At 61.7% G+C, this 1,696-nt stretch overlaps 1 protein-coding gene across 1 annotated transcript in view; it reads right to left on the bottom strand.

The window, feature by feature from the left end:
* The window catches only part of LOC119349535 (auxin response factor 15-like), a 5,669-nt gene extending 3,979 nt beyond the window's left edge, over positions 1–1,690 (bottom strand). Inside the window, exons 1-4 of the mRNA XM_037617574.1 lie at positions 1,130–1,690; positions 949–1,005; positions 662–847; positions 460–544 (exon numbers count right to left, since the gene is read on the bottom strand). Coding sequence (XP_037473471.1) covers positions 460–544; positions 662–847; positions 949–1,005; positions 1,130–1,537 — 736 coding nt within the window. The 5' untranslated portion in view covers positions 1,538–1,690. The remainder of the gene's footprint in view (positions 1–459; positions 545–661; positions 848–948; positions 1,006–1,129) is intronic.
* Between the last annotated feature and the right edge of the window lie 6 nt (positions 1,691–1,696).

The raw sequence follows: 1,696 nt of genomic DNA, 5'->3' as shown, positions 1-1,696 counted from the left end.
GGCACCGAGAGCATATGGTGAAACACAAGAAAGCAAAATGAGGTAGTGCTAAGAATACTCAAGACACACTTCACAAGTGTGTACAATCATAAGCAATGATCACGCAAAAGCTCAGATGGACTTTCAAAAAGGCAGGTGGTCAAACGCAAGTACAAATCCTGGTCCAAGATGAGCAAAGGCAGTAAAAAAAATCGCCAGCGAAAGACAACTATATTTACAAGGTGTTAATCAATGAGAAACAGGGCTGCTGGTCCTCGGTGAAGAAGTGAGCACTAGCAAAAATATGGTTACTCAAAAATCTCAAATGGAAGGATTCAAGCTACTAGCTGGTCCAGCCATAGCATCAACTCAGAACCGGAAAATGAATGCACTGTGCTACATAACTTGGAATGTGCACAGCTCATATCTGAGCTGCCAAAGCAAGGTAAAATCATGAATGTGTTTGTTCAGCTGTAGTACCTCGATAGATGTGGCGGAACTTCCACTCGGTGCCGTGCAGATCCTTGGCGACCAGCTCCTGAGACGGCCGCTGCTGGCTGTAGTCCTGCGTTCCCAGAACCAAACCAAAGAGTTTCAGCAGACCGCTCGGCTGAGAACGCAAGAGGCGTCCAATGGCAGAAATCGATGGAGAGATGGGGTGTGGGCAGGGCAATGCGCGCACCAGAGGGGGGAAGCAGTCCTCGGCGGCGCGGCGCGGCACGGAGAAGCCGCCGTGGGTGCTGGTGTCGGAGGCGGTGAGCGTCTTGCAGAACATGTGCGGCATCCGCGCGAAGCGCTGCTTGACGGTCTCGCCGTCCTCGCCGCCGCTCCCGTCCTCCGTGGCCTCGCGCATCCGCCGGACCACCTCCTGCGAGCAGATCAAGCCCCAGGCTCAGCAAAACGCCGCCACAGAAACTGAACCGAACCGAACAGAGCCGCCATTGTAGGGGCATGGCGGCACGCACGCACCTCGTTCTCGGGGAGCAGCGAGAGCTGCGCGTACACCTCGTCCGTGGACGCGTCCGCCTGCGAATAAGCGCAAAACCAACCAACCAACCACAGATTAAGCTCAGCGGCATGGTCGCAGGCGACACGGCATACCATCAAACCCCCGAGCGGCGAACGCATTGAGGCGCGGGAGGGCACTTACGTGGAGCGTGACGTCGACGACGCGGCAGAAGACGTGGGGCGGCACGGCGGCGGGCGACGGCGCGGCGTGCGCGGGCGCGTCGCCGAGGTGGTCGAGGTGGCCCTGCGGGAGGTAGACGACGACGCCGCCCTTGCGCGGCATGGGCGCGACGGGCCCCGCGCAGGCGTGCCACAGCTCGAGGCACACCGCGCTGGGCCGCGGCGGCGGCGGCGGCGGCGGCGTCGCGACAGAGGAGCTCCCCTGGCCGTGGCCGGACTGGGTCTGCGACTGCGAGTGCGAGTGGGAGTGGGTTTGCGACTGCGACTGCGACTGGGAGGAGCAGTCCCCGGCGCCGCTCCCCGCGAGCAGCAGCTCCGCGGAGGACTCCTCCTCGTCCTCCTCCACGGTGTTGAGGTCGATCCCCGCCATCCGCGGCAGGCAAAAACGAGCGCGCGACGCGGAGCACGAGGCGGCGGGCCGGGTCGAAGGAACGGCTAGCTCGAGCAGAGACGGGCGGAGTGGTTAATGAAGGGGAGTGGAACCGAGGAGAGGCTGTGTGGCTAGGGGCGGCGGAGCGGGGGAGACGGC

The sequence above is a fragment of the Triticum dicoccoides genome, chromosome 1B (assembly GCF_002162155.2).
Source record: "Triticum dicoccoides isolate Atlit2015 ecotype Zavitan chromosome 1B, WEW_v2.0, whole genome shotgun sequence".
Taxonomy (NCBI): Eukaryota; Viridiplantae; Streptophyta; class Magnoliopsida; order Poales; family Poaceae; genus Triticum; species Triticum dicoccoides.
This window is presented reverse-complemented; position numbering and strand designations above follow the sequence as displayed.